At 37.2% G+C, this 21,342-nt stretch overlaps 1 protein-coding gene across 1 annotated transcript in view; it reads left to right on the forward strand.

The window, feature by feature from the left end:
• MTDH (metadherin) overlaps positions 1-18,012 on the forward strand; it is a 32,959-nt gene extending 14,947 nt beyond the window's left edge. Inside the window, exons 8-14 of the mRNA XM_014965206.1 lie at positions 1,976-2,062; positions 4,036-4,134; positions 5,636-5,760; positions 6,321-6,440; positions 8,913-9,032; positions 12,979-13,135; positions 15,088-18,012. Of these exons, the coding sequence (XP_014820692.1) occupies positions 1,976-2,062; positions 4,036-4,134; positions 5,636-5,760; positions 6,321-6,440; positions 8,913-9,032; positions 12,979-13,135; positions 15,088-15,158 (779 nt within the window). The 3' untranslated portion in view covers positions 15,159-18,012. The remainder of the gene's footprint in view (positions 1-1,975; positions 2,063-4,035; positions 4,135-5,635; positions 5,761-6,320; positions 6,441-8,912; positions 9,033-12,978; positions 13,136-15,087) is intronic.
• Positions 18,013-21,342: the final 3,330 nt, after the last annotated feature.

Below are 21,342 nucleotides of genomic sequence, written 5' to 3' on the forward strand. Positions count from 1 at the left end.
TCTCTGTTTACAGTTCAACTATGTTTTTGGAGTTTATCTGAAATAAAATTATTTCTGTGAAGGAATCACATTTTTTGTATTACTTTCCTAAAATTCTGAAAGTAATCACAAAGTCATTTTGAAGTGTAATTTCTTTTTTTAATAGAGGTCTTAAAACCCAGCTCATAACGTTTATTTTGTTGATCCAACACAATGAAATCAACTGTGGCTGGTTTTGGCAGATGTTTGTTTCAGCTCCAGGCATGAAGATTGTTCAGCTTTTGTGACATTTAGAATTGCACTGTTTTTCTCACTAGAAATTGTTTTTCATCTTCTCCACTACCATTTTTTGCCTTGATCACTTGTACTCCATAATAATAATGAAGAAGAGAATTCTTCATTTTTCTCTGGGCAGTGATCTTCAACTTATTAGTAGAAGCTGTAGTATGGTCCTTACCAAGTCTGTGCACATTCTAGTCTCTTCTGGACAGCAGTGTTCCTTTGTAGTCAGCAACGTTGCTTTAGTCTAGACCTCCTTATTTATCTTGTGTATCTAGAAATGGGGTTCCTGAGCCTGGACCTGCTCTACCACTGGAAGCTTTACTGTTGCCAAGTAGAGGCATAGGGCTTTTTTCATATTGCAGTTAGCTCTATTCTGCTGTGTATTGTAATAAGGTTAGTGATTGTCACCAGGTTGTTGATTTTATTACCAAGAATGCATCATGTCTGACTAGGCTGACTTGCTTCTCGTAAAGTGACTAGTTTTGTGGGTGAGGGGAGAGCAGTGGATGTCTTTTATGATGACTTTTGTAGTGCTTACAGTAAATACTGTGAGAGACCATGTTGAACCCGAGTTAGGATGGCTGAAAAACTGGTCAGGCTCAAAAATTGCGGGTTGGGAAGTCATATTCTTCCTGGAGACTGGTAACAAGGGGCATATCACAGGGCTCTGTGCTTAGAACTGTCATATTTGTCATCTTTATAAATGACCTGGAGGAGGCAATGGAGTGTCATTCACATCAGATTCCCAGATTACACCAAACTTGAGTGGGGATGGGGGGAAACCAGTTAATACAGTCCAGATCAGGATTGCCATCCATAGGTACCTAAACCAGCTGGAGGAATGGGCCAACAGGAACCTGAGAAATTTCAACAGATATGAATGCTGCACCTTTGTAGGAAGCACCCCTGGCAGGGGACCAACTGCTGGAGAGCAGCTCTGTGGATAAGGGGTCTTGGTGGACACCAAGCTGAGCCATAGGCCCCAGCAGAAAAGGACACCACCAGTATTCTGGTCTGTATTAACAGGAGTCAGTAGATTGGGGATAGTGATTAATGCACTTCTTGAACTACATCTGGAATACTCTATCCAGTTTTGAGCGCCCACCCCTCTACTTAAATAAATGTAATTCTAAATAAAAGCTACTAGTATTTTTTATTTAGAATCACATTCTAATCAGATGTTTCTTTAAACACATTGGTGCCACTGATTATTTGTACTTATTTTCTACCTTTTACTTAACAGTCAAATATATCTTAATTTTTAAGCTGTATCTCCTATTTGTCAAAAACTGTTTTGAACTCAGGTCTGTTCTTTAACATCTGCAGTTTGCTCCAACCTAGATTTCATCTACAGAGTTAATAAATATGCTTTTTAATAACTTAAGTGATTGCAATAATGGGAAGGAGAAAAATAGTATGGAGCTCAAAAAATAGTATGGAGCTCTGTGAGTTTATGTATACAGAAGTCTCTAGAGGGAAGAAGATCTTAGCTTGAAATTTGTTTCAAGCTGAGTGTTCATACAGTCACATCTCTTTCAGCACTAATTGTCTGATGTATTAAGCAAAATAATGCCATTAAGTTATGTGAAATGTTAACATGGCTGGAATTTCACTCTTTTGCTGGCCCTATTCATAATTAAATAGCTAATTTTTTTTAGTATTGCCAGCAGTGTGAAGTTTTTTTTTCTTTTTTGTTTCCCCCCCTTCCCCACAGCTGCTTGGAATGTGGATGCAAGGATTAATACCTCTGAACAGAATTCTACTTCTTTCTCTTCATTTGGATTAACTCCTGGAGTTTCTGGTATGTATGCCCTTCAAAACATTTTTCCACTCTCTCCTGCTCCACCAGGTGGAAATAGAAATTGCCAAGTATTATTAAAATGCATCTTTCTCATTGTTCTTTGAAAATAGTACTGGTAACTGGAAACAGGTGGAAGACTTGTTTTCTGATAGCATAACAACCAAAGTTTTATAGGCTGAAATTATGCAATGAGGTAACTGTTTTATATTTGATAATTAAAAGCTAGATCAATAAAAAGGTGATAATTCTTAGCTAGCCTTCTTTTTTGTGTGCTGAGTCTAAGTAATGGGCATAAGAGATTGCTCAGCGTTGCTATTTCTCAAATTGGAGATCTGAAGATTGCTTTCTAGGAAAGTCTGTTTACCCTGATCATCTGGGAGACTTATTATATGATGGCTGGGTGTTACCCTTCAAGGAACTGAAGCATTACTTTCAAAATATGTTCCATAGGCAGGATTTGAAGTCTTGAGTCTTTTCTCTGTGTGACGGGCAGGAAAGCTGAGCTCTGGGGTTTTCTTGTTTTGAAGGATGAAATTGCTATAGAGAGCAAACCTGGCTTCGTAACAGATTTTGTGTGTTAAACTACTGACAAGTGCTGCAGTGATTTATTATGCAATAAAGGGCTTGTGTCAGGTTTTCTATTCTGGCTTGCTTACTCCAGTTATCTAGCAAGCCTGGCGTGTCTTGTTTTCTTTTAGGAAGTAGTTGGCCATGTGCTTATGCACTTAGGCAGTGTTTACTTGTGTTGCAGTTCACAGTCTTTGGACTGTGGAACTCAAACTCAGTGTCCTATCGCTCACAAGAGCTTAGTTTTCTGTGCACATCTGAGCCAGGGCAACAAAAGTTATAAATTAGACCTTGGCATTTATCAGACTTTCCAAAGAACCAGTTCATTTAATGAAAACTTATAGCAACATTGTCTTAAAAAAAGAAGAAAAAAAGTCTTAATTGTACAGAACATTTTAATAAAATATAATTTCCCAGGGAGCCACTTGAATTCTCAAATTCAGTCTCTGGGCTAAAAACTTGACAAGGTTTAGTTAATAAAGGGGGACAACAGACTTATCCAAGATTTTTCGGCAATGCCACCATTCTAACTTTGATAGAGAGAGGTGAAGTATATTGGTCATCTTTGTACCTTAGCCAACAGTGTTGTAACGCAAATTGACCACATAAATAAATATTTACTCCTCCTGACTGGCTAAAAAAAACATGAGAAAATGTCACATTTCCTGTCGTCTGAGGTGTCTTTTGCAGAGGTGCTTATAAAATAGACCCAGGTAACTATGGTCCTATTTAAACTTCATTTCAGAAGTAAGTCTCATCATAAAGTAATAATTACTTTAAGTCTCACAATTAAGGGTTTTTTTCCTATTTATTTTTTATTAAATGGTTTCTGTTTGCTGGTGCTATATTTTTCTTAGAATAATAATGTTAGATGTCTAACACTCTGTTATCATGTCTGGTATTGGCCTTACTGTTTTTCATGCTGCTTTTATGTTCCTGAAACTTTTTATTTGAAATGAGAGTTGGATTCTTAGTAGGGAATAAACTGATTCCTATATTTCCAATGTAATTGATGAGGTTTCTTTTTAGTACACTTTTCTTTTAAGCTTCTCCCTGTAATAGTTCTTACTGTTATAGGGTAATAATTCTGCTACCTGTAAAACTGCATTGTATTTTTCAGTTTGAGACTATTGTAGGCTTTATAGACTGCTGTTACTTACCCTTCTTATCTCTTTTCCGTGTTCTTCTCCTGCCTTAATTTTATCTTCCTTCTTCAGTTCCCTTATTTTCTGAATATATCTGATTTTCAAGAGACTTGTAGTTTTTCTGTCCCGTGTGGTCCTTAGAATCAGATTTTTTGCCTTGAGCATTCTGTCTTCCTTTTCTACTTTGAATGGAATTTCTTTACCAAGAAAATTCAGGAAACTTGTTAACTTACAAGTAAAATTTTATTTATTCCCTTTCAGGATCCAACAATGAGTCAGTTTCTCAGGCTGGTACTTCTGATTTTCAGTGGGATTTAAGTCACGCTCAACCCCCAGTTGATGACGAATGGTCTGGGTTAAGTATGTTCCTCTAAAATGTTCATTAACAAAATTTTGTTAATTGCCATTATTTTAAAGTGTGGTTATGTATGTTAGCTATTTGTATTAGCCAGTGGTGGGCATCTGAAGAAAAACCTGGAATGTTTCACTTCTGTAAAGCTAATTGACAGCTTGAAAAAAAAAAAAAAATGGAAGAAGTATTTTGACAAATGATAATAGAATATGGTTAATTTCTAGGAAAAATACCTGGATATTGAAACTCAGAAATTAAAGAGCTCATGCACCTTAAAGTAGTTCTGCTTTTTGCAAGAAAATGTTGGCAATCAATTAAAACAGTCTTACTGCAAGTCTGCAAAAGACATTTAGCAGATTGTACTTGAGTCACAGTTTGCTCTTGCATGTTTGTACCTTACTGAAAAGTTAATGTGACATAAGACTCTTGTATTTAGTCTGCCTTACTTTCTCATTTAGCAAACATTAGGAAGTTCTGACACATACAGAAAGCATAGGCAGGATAGAAATCACTGAAATTGCTTGGAAATTATCATAAAATCGGTTTTTACTCACCCCTTTCCCTTCTCTGCCAATTTTAAAATATTCTTGTGGTTCTTGCTGTAGTCTCTCCCTAAACAGAGCTGTAGTGGAATAAAGTTACAGCTATTCCTAAATATTTACTAGTGAAAACTGTACCTATGAAGAAAGCTTTCAGCCTTAAAACTGCCTTTTAATTGATAGCTTTATTCAGTCAAATCTAAAAATATTTAAGAAAAACAGTTTAGTGCCTTTCATTATGTCATTGACCTGAAAAATTGGTCAAGAAGTTGACTGTAAGAGCTGCCTTGCATGCTACCTTGTCTCTAAGAACAACTTCTTGTTTAGTGACTGCAAAAGTGGAATGGATGATGCAGTCCTTGATTTTTAATTTTTATCTAATTTATCCTTTAAATCTGACATTTCTGTGTGACAACATAAATATGTGCCATCATAACAGAACGATAGCAAAACGGAGTAGGGACTTAGAGTCTTAGAAAAAATAAGGTTATTAAAAAATGTCAGTGTTACAGAATGACTTTTGGCTCAGTAAAATTTACATTTTCAGATATATCACTTTGTAAAAGATTCTTGCTAAGGTAAGATTGATCACTGTTACAGTTCATCTTAATTTTTTTTCACAAACTAGGAAGGCTTTAGGTAGAGAAGAGCTCTTAAAGATGTCCCTGTTCACGTAGTCCAGAAAATGTCTCAAAGGGCTTTAATTGCATCTAGCGAGCTGCTGCTGTGACTAAGTTTGTGATCTGATTGCTCTGTAAAATAACCAAGTCTTACTCATTGCCTACGAATGTCTTCCACCTATCATGAAAATCTTTACCTTTTTTTTTTCAGAAATACTGGAAATGAGTATTTGTATCTTGATACCAAGAAGTGGTTTTATGCATAGATATTTTTTTTCTTCATTTTTAAACTGTTGAAGAGCACTTGTAAAGTAAGGAGACATTCCTGAAAATCTTTTTAATCTTTGCAGATGGACTTTCTTCAGCTGATCCCAGCTCTGATTGGAATGCACCAGCAGAAGAGTGGGGAAACTGGGTAGATGAAGAAAAAGTTGCTTCTGTTCCTCAACCTGTAGAGATATCTGATGTTCAGAAGGTAAAAGGTGATATTTTCTCCTTAGCTCCAAGACTTTGCTCTTACCACTGCCATTTCTTAAAGAAATTTAAGGGTGATGATAAAGGTAATCTTTCATCTCTTTTACACTGATAGGAGTAGCACAATTGTGTTTAATGTGTACTCAGAGCAGGAAAATGCTGAATGTTGTTAAGGAGAAAATGGAAGCCACTGAGCTCCATGTGAAATCTTACTGTCTCACCATAATATAAGAATTACTCTATCATTGCAGACTAAGAGAAGATTTAGATTTGTTTTCATAAATACTTCTTAACAATATTTGATTCTCTGTATGAAAAACATTTCTGTGCCACCAGTACATGGTGCTCTATAGTTTTTTTCATTCCTAACTCTGTACCTATATTACCAGAGAGCATATAAAGAATGTGGTCTTCCTAAAATGAACTGAACAGATAAGACTTTGTTCATTTGTACTTTTAAATGCGATTAAAGGCCTTATAGCTGTTAATTTTTTCTTTAGTCTGTAGAAGGCATGTTTCCTTGTCATCTTAAATGCTAAATACCTATATCCCTGTATGTAGGCTTCAGATAATGAAAGAGAAAAAGCAGAGCCAATTCTTCAGAGTTCTACAAGTGGCAAATCCAAGAAAAAGAAGAAGAAAAAGAAGAAGCAAGGTGAAGAAGCCAACTCTCCTGCACAGGTAAAAAGAACAAAGTCTGGATAGTCTGAAAGGCATTTGCAAAGAATTCACAAAGTCACCTTATTTTTGTGTGTTAGTGTCCTTAGCAAAAAGCTAGGGGAAATACATTTCCTTACAGTATTAGATTGTCTACTGTTGTTTCTCAAGAGTTAAAGTAATCTTTCTCTTACTAGTATTTCCTTTAATTTGAATTATTCTATGTTTGGCTTGGGAATGCAACATAGTTATGGTGGGTTTATGGAAAGCGTGGAATATGTGGAGAGTATTTATTCTGAATTTTTTATTTTATAACCAATCAGAATTCTGTACTGTAGGGATGCTTCCAGGAGGAAGCATGGGAAGCCTTCTCCTGCTGTCATTTCAAAGACAGCTGCCTTGGTGGACATAGCTAGGTAGGAGAACAGGAGAAATAGAAGTTTTCTCTTAGGCTGCCTTAACATACAATTCTATGAGAATATAGTGACTTTCTGAAGTACTGTTGTAGCTTGATTTATGCAAAAAGTAAAGTATCAATGCCATGAACTCAGTAGGCGGAGCTACTCTGTGAGTCAGATTTGAGTGAGAGGGGTAGTATTTGCAAACTGAGGATGACTGGAGTTTTCTGTGCTACTTAACATAATTCTTCAAAAACTATTTAAAACGGACTTGTTGTAAAAATAGCAAAAGCAGATTGCACTTCACTTGGCAATTGAATCATATTTGAATGGATGAAAACAAGTACTTTCCTAATAGGAAAAAGCTTTTAATATCTCATGCTCAGAATACATCCTGCTTGTGCTTGTAGTGACAGCCATTCATAATTTTCACTCTTTACAAAATGTTAAATGCTCAGTTGAATCTGACAAGGTGAATTGGAGAGAGGGGGAAAGCATTCTTTCAGCCATTCTTTTTGGTTTTGCTTTTTATGCACGGTTTCAGTTTGAGATTTTATAGAAACAATTTTAAAAAGATCAAATTTTTATTACGTAAAATTCTCTTAAAGTTGTCTCTTTTGAGGTGGATGCTTGTGTCAGTTTGCAGTGTTTCTTTTGAGACAAATTCAAACTGAGGGTAGCAGGACTGCAGCTTTTTTGTAATTGAAATCTGTCGTGTTCTGGTATCTGCAATGACTCTAAGTGTTAAGTCAAGATTAAGGTTATGGTTAGCAGATGTTCACACAAGTCTTGCATGGATCTTGCGGTCAGGGAGTGCATACTGAAATTATTTCCTTTTCCATGGCCTGTGAGCTACCTTTTACATTGTATATGTCAGATGGGATTCTACAGTCCATATTAACATAATCAGATTCATTTATTCAACCCACTCATCTCCAAAGATTCCGTTTTTGTTGCTTTTTCTATCAGTCTAGTGGTCAACAGTTTAAAGATGAGAATTTCTCTGTCTAAAATTTTTTTTATGGAAAATTGGGGGGTGTTGCTTGATAGGAGCAGACAGAACTGCTAATACATCACAGATAAGTTATCCTTGTTATAGCAGTTTAGTAATGTAACTTGCCAGTCCTAATTAAAACTCACTTAAAATTTATATATTTGTCCTCTGAAAATTTGAATATATTCATTTAAACAGCATCATCTTTCTCACTGGTTATATTTAAGGGTTCACACTCATATTTGTTGACTTCAGTGTTTGTCAAGGCAGTGGAAGCTACCTTCAGAGCTAGGTGTAAGGCAAATAATGTTTTTTCCTGTCAAGAATCAAAACACACTTAAACTGTGACTGTTTTCACAAGGTTTCAGGGGAAATAAATGAAGGAACAATGTTTCAAGAGGTATTTCCAGCTTAAAACCAGAGACCTGTGTTCTATTTACTGTTCACCACCACAGGATTCTCCTGGTACTATAAACCAATGTAACTGCTCTAATTCCTAGTGTAAAATGAAAACTTTCCACTATTAGAGTGTCTAAGGAATAACGGTTGAGACTCTTGGACAGCTTGGATATATTTTCAGTTTCTGTACCGAGAGGTTTGTTTTACAGGCATCATGGCAGACTAAACTGAATTGCAAAAATATTATTGAAGCTTAATATATGATAAAAGACTGTACAGGTCAATTTGCAGAGCTTGCATTAAAAAACATTTTATTCATAACAAAGCACAAAATTGAGATCGGTCGAGTCTCATCATGATATTTTTGCAGAGTTTTTGGAGTAACTTCAGTTTAATTCACATCCTTATAATTTCAGAGGACTGAAGTGCAGTTCGTTCAGAGATTGGAATTTTTGTTAGTAAATTGCATGAAGAGCTTTCTGGGCTTTATTGGGTTCTATGGATATTTTTGTGTTATGTTATTCTATAAACTTTGAATATTAACATAGGCAAATATTAGGTCGCTAATTTTTTTAGATAGATTTTTTTTTTCTTAGTTATAGAAGCTGATTATGGCAGCAAAGCTGATGTGCAGGGAAGAAGAGTCAGAACTTCACTGCAAACACAGGCTCTGTTTTTTTCCCCTCCCACCTCCCCCTTCTGTAGGACACTGAAGAACTGGATAGAGAAGCTGGAGAGGAATTTCAGGAGGATACCTCAAAAGTTCAACCACAGCAGGAAATAGCTTTTTCCTTGAAGACCATAAGTACTAGTGAACCAGCTAAGGTAGGGATACAAAATTTGGTTTACATTACAGTTTCTGATTTGGAGGTTCTCAGAGTCCATCAAAACATTAGTTTGTGTAGGTAAGGTTACAGTAAGAATGCTGCTCCAGGCCATATGCTCATGAATATAAAGGTGATGGAGAGGCTGAATTTTAGATACAGGTCAGTTAAGAGTTTTAAAAAGGATGTCTACTCTGAAAAGCAGTATCTTCTAAATGGGTAATCACTTTCATGACAAGTTATTTTCTTGTTTGAATATTTAAGCAATAGTTTAAAACTGAAATCTGGAAACCTAAGAGCTAGTAAGCCTGAGTGCAAGACTAATAGCATGTCTTACTGTTTCATTGCAACAGAATGAAGCGTTACTACCTTATTATACTGACTTAAATGCAGTCAGTCTAATTTTGATTTTTTTCGTGGTTGTGCTGAGCTTAATGTTAATAACTGAATGAGAAGTGTTTTTGTGAACCAATTTACAAATTGACCGTTTGCTTCAGCTCACAGCTGAAACAAATATTCCAGAGAATACAGATTCTCTTTAATCTTTCTCCAACTAGCAGCTTTTTTAGATACTGCTTTCCTACAAGCATCATATTGTAGGAAGAAGTATTTAGTATTTCTAGTGCTATTGGTTTTGTGTTCCATAAAGAGTGAACAATCCCAATGAGACAGCAGTTTGGTACTACAGAATATATGTCAGAATATTGAGTTTTACTTCTTAATTGCTTAGCATTTGTTCTATAAAGATAGCAAGGTCTTCAGATTCAAATGAAAATATCGGAGTGGAGTCTTTTACAAGAGGCTGCAAGTCACCAGAGATAAAGTAGAGAAGGTGTTTGAGAACGTGTGCCCTGAAAAACACATTTGGGCACTTTTAGCTTATTCTAAGCATCCTGTATTGAAGTAGAGCTTATACTATAATTTTGTAGTTTAGGTTCAGTTTAAGCTTTATTCAGGGTTAGCAACAGCTACCTATTTTATCTGACTAGTGCAAAGTTGTTCTTTGTAGGCTCTTTTGAAGCTGCATCTGAAACACAGATGTCTGCCTATGTGTGCAAGTGGCTTTATTCCTGGCAGTGTGTTTTTTAAAAAACTTAAATACATGGCTTTGTATTGGAGGACATAGTTAAAAACGTGTAGACAGAAAACTCATACTTGGATTGTAACATCGAAGTGGTTTTTTTTGACATTTAGAAGGAGGTGTACTGGTGCATCCCAAAAAGGCTAGCTTTTGCTGTTTAGAAATCTAAATTGAGAAATACTTTCCAGCTAAATGTAGTGATTCTTTTCATCTGACATTGAATATTTTGTGTTAAGGTGTTGGCACTGGCAAAATACCAGCCCAGTTCCAGTAGGCTTTGCTTAATTGTTCAGTTCATACCAAACTGCCCAGGTGATTTGATGGCATCAGCTCTGATGCAGTCCTACACTGTGCACTAAATAATAGTGCACAGCGGGGGGCTTAAGTGCTCCTATTACTCTTGAGTCTTAAATTCAATCTCATAGGCTCATATTTGTGCCTTTATAGCTGTGTTAGTGGCCGTTTTGTGAAATATGACATAAAAACTTGTATTAAACTTGATGTGAGGGCAAAGGACAAACAAAGCTATTATTAACAATGTTCCCTGGAGGTTAGTTGAACTCGATAAAGGACAACTTGTGAAGTGTTGTATCTGACAATGCAGATGGTGTATCAGTCTTTATCAAGTCTCCTTGCCCTCAGATTTGGCTTTACTGTAATTTCACACATGCAAAGATGCCTTCTGATGTTGTTTGACTTGGCTGCTCCAAAAAGTTTTAGCAACAGTCTGTGACTGATGTGTGAAATGGGTGATTTAAGTTTCCAAAGTAGGTAATCTAGTCTGGAGCAAATGTTCCAAAACACGAGAACCAAATATGAGGAAAAATAAACTGATACTAGAGTACAACTAATTTATTATCCAAAATATCCTTATAAAGACCAGAAATAGCTGAATGTTGAACACTTCTGATTTTGAGAATGTTTTTCCCATATTATGCGCTGGGCTGGGTGGAAACCTTTTGGCATTTTATCAGCAGGCACAGGTTTTAAATGAAGAGGTGTCTTTGAAAATCCTTAATTTGTAACAGTTTCACAAGTTACTACTTCGTTAATAAATTGTAGAATTATACATATAACTACTTATATTAGCAAATAGGCTTTATTAATTGTTTCAGGTTTCCTTTCTGAGCTCATGAGTTAACACAGAATATCCTAGCAAAGAGTAGTACCCAATTCTTAATGTTTGGTTTAACCACCCACTTCCCCTCATCCAAAATTCAGACAGAAGTGTGGTATTTGGAAAAATGCCCGGATAATGCTGTGTGTACCTGCATCATTACATTTGCAGTAATACTGTGTGCTTTAATATTCAAGCTGCAACATGTTTGTTAGTCAACCCGAGACAGCCTCATGTCATTTAAATCTTAATTGAGTTGCTTTACCTGCAGGTGGAGAGTGACTCTGTCCTAACAAAACTAGGATACCAGTGACCTGAGTCAATTCCCTTGCACAACTAGGAGCTTTAACTCCTCCTCCTGTTTTATTTTTTTAGGGTTCATGTATTTAAGTAGCTGATGATTGCTAAGCAGTAAACAACATTAGAATTGGCTAAGCTTGGAAATCCTGTAGAATGGGAGTTCATTTTATCAGTATGGTTGATACTAAAATAATAAATGAAAATCAAGGTTACTGTATTTGCAGTAGATTAAGAGGAAATATTGCAATTATAGTTATTAAAAAAACTTGTTTCAGTTGATGGGTAAGGGCACGGAAAACTTCATAAAAGGTTGGAGAACTGCTACTCTCTAAGTTCATGTGTTGGGTTTTTTCATTAAAGCTGTTTAACTTCTTACTCAGTATGATATGATGAAGAAGAAAAGTTAAAAAGTGTATCTTTTTGCTCTTTTGTGTGTTGTGATTAAGTTTGAGATGCTAACATTGCAGTGGTGGAAACAGTACAAGTTGGTGACCATCATTTAGGATCTGTGTACATCTGCATCAGTGGCTGGATGTAGACTTCACTGTTTGGCTGTGATAGTTCCAGGTCCTGGCTGTTGTGCCCCAACTCCAGCCATGACTTCTTAATAACATCCTGGAGTTTGGGGTTTATTGCCTGCCTGAGTGCTCTTTTCTAATGCGGTTTATTTGAAGCCTTTAGCCAGTAGGTCACTTGCTGTGGGATCATGTGTTTTTACATTCTGACTTTCCTATTGGAATGTCAAAATGGTTTTTTGCATTTTGACTTTTGTTTTACTGTACTTCTAGTAAGTGTTACACAGTAAGCTACAGTTACATTTTGTCTCTGTAGTGGAAACCTCCAAACTAGGCCGGATGATTGGAAAATACTAGATATATCTTCTACTTGGCGGTTCTTCTTGCAGTAGTTTCCACTGAAATACTTTTTGACTGTGCTCACAATTATCTATTATGCTAATATAAGCATACAGAGTGTATTGAGTGTTTGATAGGAATGACTGCTAATGCTTTCTAAATACTGTAAGAGTCTTGATTTAATTTGTTTTTTGAGTTACGAATCTGGACCCATACAGCTTGCCTGTTTGCCTTGCAACCAAATCCATACGTGTCACCACCTTGCATCTCTTCTGAATATGTATTCTATAATCTTTTTAGGATCTTAGTGATTTTTAGATTGTTCTCCCTTTCTTTGCATGTCATGTATTTTAAGAAGAATTCGTGTGGTTTATCTCTGCCTGTCTGCACCTAGAAGTTTTGGCACTAGATGGCAGTCATAGTCTTGCAGCCTTGATCTAAAATTTTGAAGGATGTTAATATCGCCTTAATTTTTCAATGCCATCTTTCCAACAGCTGCTAGGTATACTTGCCAAAATAACACTGTGTAAGAGTAGTTTACTGTTGTATGACTTAATAAACTTTTGGAATTTTTTTTTCCCTGTCTTTCAAATAGCCTGAGGAGGCTCCTTCGCTTGCTGTTTCTACTGAGCCATCTGTAATTGTATCAGAGAGCGATTCTGACAAGATCGCTTCCCAAGTGCCACAGATGCTGCAAGAGACAGACATTTCTAGTCCCAATATTAAGCAAAACAGTGTGCCTCCTCCACAGAGTAAGTATCTCTCAGTACAATTCATTTGTCTGCATTCAGGGTTTGCTTTTTTTCCCCGTAGAGCATATATAGTCAAAATGCTTTGCCCTGAGGTTTGGGGTTAGGGTGCCAGATCAGGTACTTAAGTATTTCACTTAGATATCTTGCCATATTGTAGTTTTCATTGAAGTACTTGGACAAATATGCTTGCCCTGTAAGGAAGAACTGGCTTCATATGCTTGAATGACTGAAAATGTCTGTTGGCCTTGGCCAGTCCCTAACAGACATTTGGACATACTCTTCGCCACGAGGACTGGAGCTTCGTGCTGTGACTGAGTAATTCTGCCAATTCTGTTTCAAAAGTCTGCTTGTGAGGTTTCAGGGGAACAGATGGGTACTAATGTAGCAGTTGACAGGATGTTTAGCTACCAGAAACTTGGAAAATAATATAAGCAATTCAATTTTCAACCTACTGGGGTTTTTTTGACTTCTCAACTTAACTCATTAGCATCTTTTTCCATATGCTTCCATGAAATGTAGTAATCATGAAGGAACATGAAGGAAAACAGTTCCTGGTATGGGAGTAGAAGGATACTGGGTGATGCACTTGCTGTTGTAGCCTAATAGCACATACTTTGCTGCTGCAGGTATATTACTTTGTGAAAATGTGCTGTGCCTAGAGAGGTCAAATATCCTCTGTTATACTCAGCAAAAGTCCTTATACTGAAGTACTCACCCAGTAGCACAGGAAAATTAAAAAGGAAGTCAGGATGTGAAAGGCATTGCTTAAAAAAAAAAGCTGTTTGAATTAGACTTTTTAATTAGATTAATAAATACTGACATTTCATAAGAAGTTCCTGGCGAAGTGTTGAAGTACTAAACCAGTTTTTAATGACTGCAGAAGAAACTAGATGATTTCATAACGTTAGTCTGCACTAATTGGCTTCTCGGTTTTGAATATATTAAGCAACAGAATCTTTCAAGTCAATGTGTCAACTTGCAACGTTTTGTGTTTGTTCTGGTTCTAAAACATGAAGGCTTTTGTGACTGATGCACGCCTTAGAAATTGAAAGAACATCTCTTATGTTCAGCATATAAAATACTTTACTTGATTTACCACTTCTGGCAGCCAGCATGTTTTCAGGCAGTCTGTTCTAATAAAATAACATAGCACTGCTTTCTTTGATTATGGATTCCATGTAACCACATCTTTACATAGTTCATTATATATATATGTAGCCTTTCAATATCTGAAGGGAGCTACAGGAGAGCTGGAGAGGGACTCTGTGTCAGGAAGTGCAGTGACAGGACAAGGGGCAATGGTTTTAAATTGGAAGAGAGGAGATTTAGATTAGATACCAGAAAGGAATTCCTTATTCTGAGGGTGGTGAGACACTGGAACAGGTTGCCCAGAGAAGCTGTGGATGCCCCATCCCTGGAGGGGTTCAAGGCCAGGCTGGATGGGGCTTTGAGCAACCTGGTCTGGTGGGAGGTGTCCCTGCCCAGGGCAGGGGGGTTGGAACTGGATGATCTTTTAGGTCCCTTCCAACTCTGTTCCATGATTTTATGATTATTTTTTAAAAATACTCTTCTGACACATCACTTACCAGATTACACGGGCTTTAACCACTAAATATAAAAGGGAACAATTAATGTCAATTGTGTATGTGTACTTTATTTCCAGTTAGCCAAAAAATAGTAAGGAGCCTACTGTAAATAACACATTTTCAAAATGAATGATCTTTGCTGTGTATCAATCTTTGTATTTGTGGTATAAAATAGTAGTTTGAAATTAGCTGGTTTTGGTTTAGATGCACTTTAAATTAGACTATTTGGGAGAAAGCAGGTAAAAATAACTAGTTGATTGTACTGAATTACCGTGTAATAATATGGGATGCACTATCCAAGATTTTAGAAGTAAATTCTGTGTAAGCTTTCTCAGTCCTAACGCTGTAGTTATGTTTTGGTTTTAGCCAAGTCTGAAGAAAGCTGGGAATCCCCCAAACAAGTTAAAAAGAAGAAAAAAGCAAGAAGAGAAACGTGAACTTCCTGAGATGGACATGTGTTGCTGAATACTGTCATGAAGATTATGCTGTTTATGCAATAATTTGTGAACATGTACAGAATTTTATATAAATTGCAAACAATTTTTAAAAACAGAACTGCTGTGAACACAAACATCTTTAAAAAGGAATCAAAAGAAAGTAACTTTATGATATAGCAAACAGAACATGCTACATTTGAAAGACATTCTGAAGAGTCTGTTTTTCCAACTTTTGGAGAGAGATCTTAATTAAAAAAAACAAACTGGTTTTACAACACAGTGCCCTGTTTACAACAGATTATACTCTCATCTACAGCTGCGGATAAAAGATTGGTTTCAAGGAAGGGTTTTCTGTAAAAATAATTGTCTGTACAATAGTGGGTGTTTCTTGCCTCTCTTACGAGTGATGCATTAGAAGCACAGAATGTCAACCATTTGAATTTGTTTCATGCCTAAATCAAAAGTGCTTTGATTAAATACATAATCTGCCATATCTTTACAGTAAGTTGGTTAGCAAGCCTGCTGGCTATTACAGGAATCACAAGTGCAAATCATTAACCATTTGTACAGTCAAACCTTCATGGTTTATTATATGAAGTTAACACAATAAAACTGCTTTGGGTTAAAAGTTTGAGAATGTGATTTGAAACTTGAGTATGGTTCATGAAGTTATTTTTGATAATGTCTATTACCTTACTTGAATTGTTGAAGATAACAGTATATTTTTAAGAATGCAGTAATGTGCATAAAATTGGTTTTCTCCTTCGTTCCTACAGTTCTTGATTGATTTAAACTCCCATCTAAAACTGTATCCTTTCAACTTTTAAACTTATGGGATGAATTAAATCAAATGTTCCCTTCCCTTAATGCTTTGAACTTACCCAATTCTGTTCTGTTCTCTATTACTGAAACTCTGAAGAAAGCAAAGCGAACTTTTTTCGCTCACAAATTATTTGGAATTTCAAAGATCTGTTGGAGAACTGAAGTGTCTTCAGACAGCTTTAATTGACATTGTCAAGACCAGTTATCAGGAACACATTTTTTTACTGCCTTAACCTGTAGTATGTAGAATGTGTCTAGACTTCTGGACAGGAGTTAGTGTTTTTATATAAAAAAAAAAAATAAAAATTCATGCAAGTATAGCAGTTGTAAAATAAAGATCATTTCCCGCTTGAAACTGTTAATTAAAATGGTGTTTAAGATGTGTTGTCATTTTCAGGCACTGTGTTATTCCATGGTATCAAACTGGCAGATGTGTTTGTGTCTGTAAGGTGCATGCTCAGCCATGTACACTGTAAATAGCCTTTACAAAAACTCGTTTGATAAGGATGGTAATTAACATCACCTGGTAAACTCAGTTAAAGAAGAGCCAAGATTATTCTTTTTTTTAAAAAAAAAAAAGAATAATCGACTTCTTCTGGTTTTGTGGCACAAACAGAATTGTTAACAGCTGTAACAACTGGTCCTGATCAACAGCCTTGTGCTGTCTTACTGTACGTGGCTGCAGCCCAGCAGTGTTGCAAGGGGAAAATAGTTAATGCAGCAACCTGGTCTTAATTGTACTGAAAATGCACCTTGCTAATGGAGAGCTTTCCTAATGAACGGATACTAACTTGCACGGGTATTAACCCCTGGATGTCAGGAACATGTGACACTCTAAATTGAATTGTTAAAAATAAATTGACAGTATTGATCTATTTACTGGGAGGTAGTAGTGATACCTGAGACTGATACCTGTCAAGATTCATGTAAAATAAATTTAGAGCTGAAGTACAGCTTTTTCAAGGATTATCTTAAGGCAAACACAAAAAAATAGGATATTACAAAATGGTGCAGAGTCCTTTGCATGTAAATAAAATTATAATTTTACTTGTCTTCTTCATAGCAAAGGTTGAAAAGAATACTCTTTGAATTCAGGTTTGTAATGTATGTCCGAAATGTCTGTTTCTGATCTGTATGTTGTGCTACGAGCCTCTTGTAGAAAATATGAAGATTTTATGTAATGAGAGAGACTGCCCCCAAAGGCTTTCACTGCATAAATTCTTTTTTTTCTTCTTGAAGATAAAATCTGTGATATTTCTGGATTAGTAAACTCTAGCTCTTGAATAGCTTGTCATTCTGGAAAAAAAGAAGCTAACTAACAACATAGGAACCCTGCTAATTAACAGCTACTACGAAGCAGGATCATATCAATACATAGCCTTCCTTTCAAAATGTTGTTATCTATTTAGCAGCACCTCTTACTGTTTTCTTAATGTGCAGTTTCAACGTCTTAGAAAGCGAAACTTGCTTTATTTGACATTCATTAAAGAGGTAGTAACTGTATAGCATATTGTCTATAAATAGAAACTTGGTTATCTGTGTACTGTCATGTTTCTATGACTCAAGCAGTGGTTAGTCTTAATGATACACTGTATCCAGACTTTGGTACTTGGATAGAAAGAGAAAACACCATTTAAAGAAACTTAAATCATTTTTTTCTTTTTTCTTTTTTTCTTTTTTTTTGTTTTTTTTTCTTGTTGAATGCATGGAATGGTTTCATAAATCCAATATGTTGGGTTTTTCTAAATACTCTGGAATTATTTGTATTCGTAATTTAAACTTGTTGTGATGATGTGTAATTGGGTAGTCATGGCATATTTTTATTTCTTTTGTGGGGAGGGAAAGGTGTACAGAATTCATATGTGCTTGTTACGAAGGTAACAACTGTGCATTGGTTTGGAGGGGGGTGAAAACTGTATTTCTGATGCCCTTTTAGAAGTCTAAAGAAAAAAAAAGTGCAAAAGAAAAGCACTACTTTAATATTTACTAAGAAAGAATGTACATATTAAAAACATTTCAAACTTTATAGAAATACTTCTAGTACTGTTGTGTTGTAACTGAATTGTATCTGGATGGAAACTGCCTTATTAATAGTTCCCTGGCCGTGGGGTTGTCCTGCGAGTAAGGCTTTTGGGAAGTGCAGACACCAGAATCCATGGTTTAAGCAGACTTTCAGCTATTATCTACCATCGTTGGTTTGCCTTTAAATGACTCCGGTTGATTGCCAATCAAAATTTCTTTTTTTTTTTTTTTTTTAAAAAAAAAAAGCAAGTCTCTTGCAGCCACTCATACCTGTGCATCTCATTCTAGTGCCCGCTGAGCTCCGGGGAAGGACAGTTTCAGTTCTCCAGGCCAGTACTGAAACATTTCTTCATTGTTCTGCTGTAAATGGAAGGGGCGGGGGGAAATCCCTAAAAAAATGTATTTGCTTCTTAAAAGATCCTGCTAAAATTATTTTACTCTTACAACTGCTTCATTTAAGAACTATGAGCATCAGTTGAGTCAGGTTGGGGGGGGGGGGGATGAGGAAGGGCTGTGTGGCCAATATTTCTTAACCTGAAAGTAGCATGGGATCACCCTGGGTTTTACCCCCTGCAGGACTCTCAGGGCTGCTGTTAGCTGGGGTGGGTGCTGGGGATGAAGTGGGGTAGCTCCGATTTTGGGGGGAGAGAGGGGAGAGGGAATTGTTCCCTGTACCCAATAGCGTGTTGCTGTTAATGGTTCACAGACTGTTCCTATTGAAACTTGGTGGAATTGTTAGAATTGTCTCCATATTGGGTCCCTGCAGTTTATGAAACTATTGAGCATTTGAAGGTTCTGCTTCATTGAAAATCAGGTTCTTTACTGAAACTATAATGTCTTTAATTTTGGTGTGTTCTAGAAAAGAAAAATGCATTTAAATTTCTTAACATGAAACTCCTGGTTTCAGGGTTTCATACAATGCTCTTAATAAAACAGGCTGGGGAACATCTGCAGCTCAAAGGAAGTACATTTTCTGTGCTAATTGTAGCATCGAGTGGCCTCTGAACTTGACTCAGTATTTTGAATTGAGCCCGTGGCAGAGGGTGAGCCGTGGACCACTCGGAACCGGATCACCACAATGAACTCGTAAAACTGACTAGTTGAGGACGGTTCCTCCTTTTCTTGGGGACTGCAAGTCTTTCACAGTGTTCCCATTTGGCTGTTCAACAGGCTCTGACTCAGAGTTAAGTGATTCCTTATTGCAAATATCTGATGAAGTATAAACCAACTATTTTCTTCCTGTGAGCTTTGTTTCCAGAGGCTGTTCTGAGGCCGCCCACAGCTTGTTTTTCACAACTGTATTAATTCCTGAACCGTCCTTATCCATGTAGCCAAGGAGGGAAAGCTGTGCCTTGAGCTCCATCTGCAAGTGGAGCTCTGGATGGGAGACGAGCTCCTCCCTGATGTGATGACTTGGGCTCAGTTGCTCGTGGACAGGCAGGCTTTAATGTGTCTTTTGAAGAGGGAAGAGCACGCTGGGCTGGAGATGAGCATCATTCTGAGCCTTCACCAGCTGCTAAAAGAACAGGAGCTGTATCAGCTCTGCTGTCGAGGGGCTGAGTTTATATCCGAGATGTACAAGCTCTATTTCTGCTCTCAGACATCCCCAGAGACATTATGAAAGACGGGTAGCATCTTGCATTTTCACCCCCCCTAACACAGGCAGCTGTTTTATGAGAGAAATAACCTGCAGCCGTGTCCAAAATCACCACAGAATGAGTTTTCTCAAGAAGCTGCCATCGCTGGAAGTTGCAGATCTGACCCAGATCCAGTCCTGACATGAGCAGAGTACAAGGGTATGTGAAATCGATATGGTGGCCCATTCTGGGTTATAGGCCCTGGTTACTGAAAACAAGGCAACACCTTTCTGAAGGGGAAAGAGCCAATCCTGGAGGTGTCATTACAATTTACAAATTGCTACAGGCTGGCCTCCAGATTGGCTGTAAGAGTTAAATCATTCTGATTTAAAGTTAATCTTATTTATGGCTCTAATTAATTAATTTTCCTTTTTAAGTTAGTTTGCTAATGAACAGCAATGTTGAATTTCCTATTTGTGTATAGCGTGATTAGGTATTTCCTTAAGCTTTTCTTAATTGCCCTGAAAACAGAAAGAACTGCCTTACAAAAGGCTGAGATGAGCTCAGGTCATTAAGTTCACTCTCTCTTCCTCTGAGCCTCCCAAATGTGGCTGTGCTGAGGTCAAACACTGCTGCTCCGGGCTTGCCTTGGAAAAGAAAGGGCTGCTTGAAATAGGTGATACTCTGTATATCCATAATAATCCACGCCTTGGGATTTGAGGTATTTCAGGGACGTAGCACACGCTGGAACTTTTGTTTTCTTCATTCTTGGTTCATCTTTTAGTTCCTCATCTTGCTTGTTCTAAACTGAAAGGCAAGCTATTAAGGTAATCTCTTCCTAATTAAGCTTGAAGTACCCCAGCATCAAAATGTAATTTGCAAGACTATTTTTGCAGCCATAATGTTTTCATTAAATCTTCCTTTTATCCAATCTCAGAAAAAGTGGAGGGGAAAAAATAAAAGCAGCCATGCTTAAGCTGGCTGGTTATGCTTCTACATTGTATGAATGCAGTAACATTATGAATAGAAAGCAGAGACTACCATACATTCCACATGACTGCTACCTGATTTTCCATATGCATTTGGATTCTTTTCTGTGATAATGCATAAATCGTGTCTCAATAATTGTGTTTTCTCTCAGTCAAATTCTGCATGGACTTTTCAAGGTGTATTTCTCCAGACATTTGGCTGAGAGTTTGAGAGGTCAGTGTGTTCTCCTTCGAAGACTGTACTGCTTTAGACTTAGTGCAGTGTTAGACAGAATCCCATGGGGTTGGAAGGGACCTCTGGAGATCACCTAGTCCAACCCCCTGCCAGAGCAGGTTGCACAGGAACGTGTCCAGGTGGGTTTTGAATGTCTCCAGAGAAGGAGACTCCACCACCTCCCTGGGCAGCCTGTTCCAGGGTTCTGCCACCCTCAAAGTTAAGAAGTTTCTCCTCATGTTTAGGTGGAACTTCTTATGTTCAAGTTTGTGCTCATTTCCTCTTGTCCTGTCACTGGGCACCACTGAAAAGAGACCAGCCCCATCCTCTTGACACCCTCCCTTTCAGTATTTATAGGCATTGATCAGATCCCCCCTCAGCCTTCTCTTCTCCAGACTGAAAAGACCAAAGTGCCTCAGCTTTTTCTTGCAAGAGAGGTGTTCCAGGCCCCTAAAGGACAGTGCCCTTTTCCTGGCCACCAACAGAGTCTTGATGCTTCTGAATTGCCAAAGAATGTAATCCATCAGTATTGACTTTTCTGATAGTGTGCGGGGGGGGGG

This window comes from Calidris pugnax, unplaced genomic scaffold (assembly GCF_001431845.1).
Source record: "Calidris pugnax isolate Ruff unplaced genomic scaffold, ASM143184v1 scaffold41, whole genome shotgun sequence".
Taxonomy (NCBI): domain Eukaryota; kingdom Metazoa; phylum Chordata; class Aves; order Charadriiformes; family Scolopacidae; genus Calidris; species Calidris pugnax.